The 1,796-nt window shown below is 38.5% G+C and overlaps 1 protein-coding gene across 1 annotated transcript; it reads left to right on the forward strand.

Moving 5' to 3' along the window:
* Positions 1-1,133: 1,133 nt before the first annotated feature.
* On the forward strand, positions 1,134-1,662 carry SARC_15331 (hypothetical protein; the record flags this gene model as incomplete). The annotated part of the gene is made up of 1 exon (XM_014290547.1): positions 1,134-1,662. A coding segment is annotated over exon 1 (298 nt), but the record flags the coding sequence as incomplete, so codon positions are not given.
* Between the last annotated feature and the right edge of the window lie 134 nt (positions 1,663-1,796).

A 1,796-nucleotide genomic window follows, 5' to 3' on the forward strand; every position in this document is an offset into this window, starting at 1 on the left:
ATATATGCATGTGTATATAGTTTTCTCGGATTTCAAAATGATGTCAAAAGTTGTCCGAACAATATTAAAGAAATAAGAAATAAGATCTCATATCAAGATTTATTAATCGCAATCCACTCACAAATATATCCAATACAAACCACACAACTCAGCACTAGATGATTAATACCTTTGCAAGTTTGCCCTGACTTTCTCTACGCTACTGAAGTCCATTATATTCATTTGCTTCGGTGTATGTGCACCTGCGTCTTCGCCAGCGTGGGAAGGTGCATGAGATCTTTGTTGTGGTACAGTAGTGCCGTCGAGTTCATTCAAAGTAGACTCGGTGTGATATTCGGTGGTATGTTCCCGGTGCACCATACTTGCTAAAACCACATTCACTGTCGGATGAGAGCTACACACTTCAATTTGCCAGATTGATGTTTTGTCGTCACTTGATATTTACATACAAATTTAGAAGTCTCTCTCGCTTTCTATACCGTTGAATAGCTGATTTATTATAGCGTCACTGTATGCAGTAGTGATGATATGTATTATAAATTTTGTACACATAAACTATTTATATTTACTCTACTCGTCTGTACTCTCTCTGACCCTCTCTGTCTCTTGGTCACTTGGTGTCATCAATTTCAAATTTGGTACTCGCATTCTAATGGCTGACCTCGCATACGTGACGCATGAAAATAATTACATTTTACGTTTATTTCGGTTTGGTCCTGTTTAAATTCAATATGGGTTCCCACTTCAGGTTTTTAGGTTGAAAACTTCAGTTATATTTCCAAATAAAGCCTAATTATAATTCTAATGGGTTTAATTTAGACAGCTCTCGCCCACTTTTAAATGACTACACTATATACGTTTACGTTCAACTCAACTCACAAGTGGAATGACACTTCCGTGTCATCAATTTTTAAATACACATACTTTCCTTTCCGACACTGCAGCGACACCTCTGAAAAAATGTGGAAATAATAGAGTGGTATTTAGTTACTATGTGAACTATACGTAGAAGAAACTACTGAGAGTTACAGTAGTACAGTACACATATTCGTCCCAGTTTGTATAGTATAAGACATGCATCTAACTTGGCTATAGTGGGGGTTTGCGCTTACGCAGATAACGTATGTGCGGCTGGCGGGTGTTTTATGCTTGCACATCCATAACTTACATACATCATGACACCCCGACAGTAACACTTCAAATTGTAAAATTATTATAGACTGTCGTAGTACTCTAGTGTGTAAGTATTTAAACTGCGCAGTAGCTAAAAGCTGCGTAATTAGTCTACATTGTATATGGTTTTACTATGAAAGCTGTAGCATTATAAACTATAATTAACAACATAATTGTACGACTGTCCCATCATGCCTCACGACACCCCACGGTCGGATGTGGCCTACACGTCCGTGAGCTCAAATACAGATAGTGCAACAGACTTTAGTAGGAATAACAGCAGATCCAATGACGCAGAACAAAATCCAAACAGGCTTAGTACTACTAGGTCATCTGGGTTACGCTCACGGACTAATCCGAATACCATGCGACTAAGGAGACGTCCAAGTGAAGAATCGCTCAATGCGTATGAAGAGGAGTTTGATGGGGGCAGGAGGGATTCATTCGATACAGAGGTCGTTGATGGGGTAAGAGCTCAATTCTATAAATAGTTCTAGATAATGGTGGAAAGTAGTTTCACATTGAAAATAGTTACAGATTGATTCAATTGGGACGTACTCCGGATATATGCATATTCTGCAGATATTGTTATTTGATCCATGCTTGTACGTAAATGCTCACAC

Source organism: Sphaeroforma arctica (assembly GCF_001186125.1).
Source record: "Sphaeroforma arctica JP610 unplaced genomic scaffold supercont1.5952, whole genome shotgun sequence".
Taxonomy (NCBI): Eukaryota; class Ichthyosporea; order Ichthyophonida; genus Sphaeroforma; species Sphaeroforma arctica.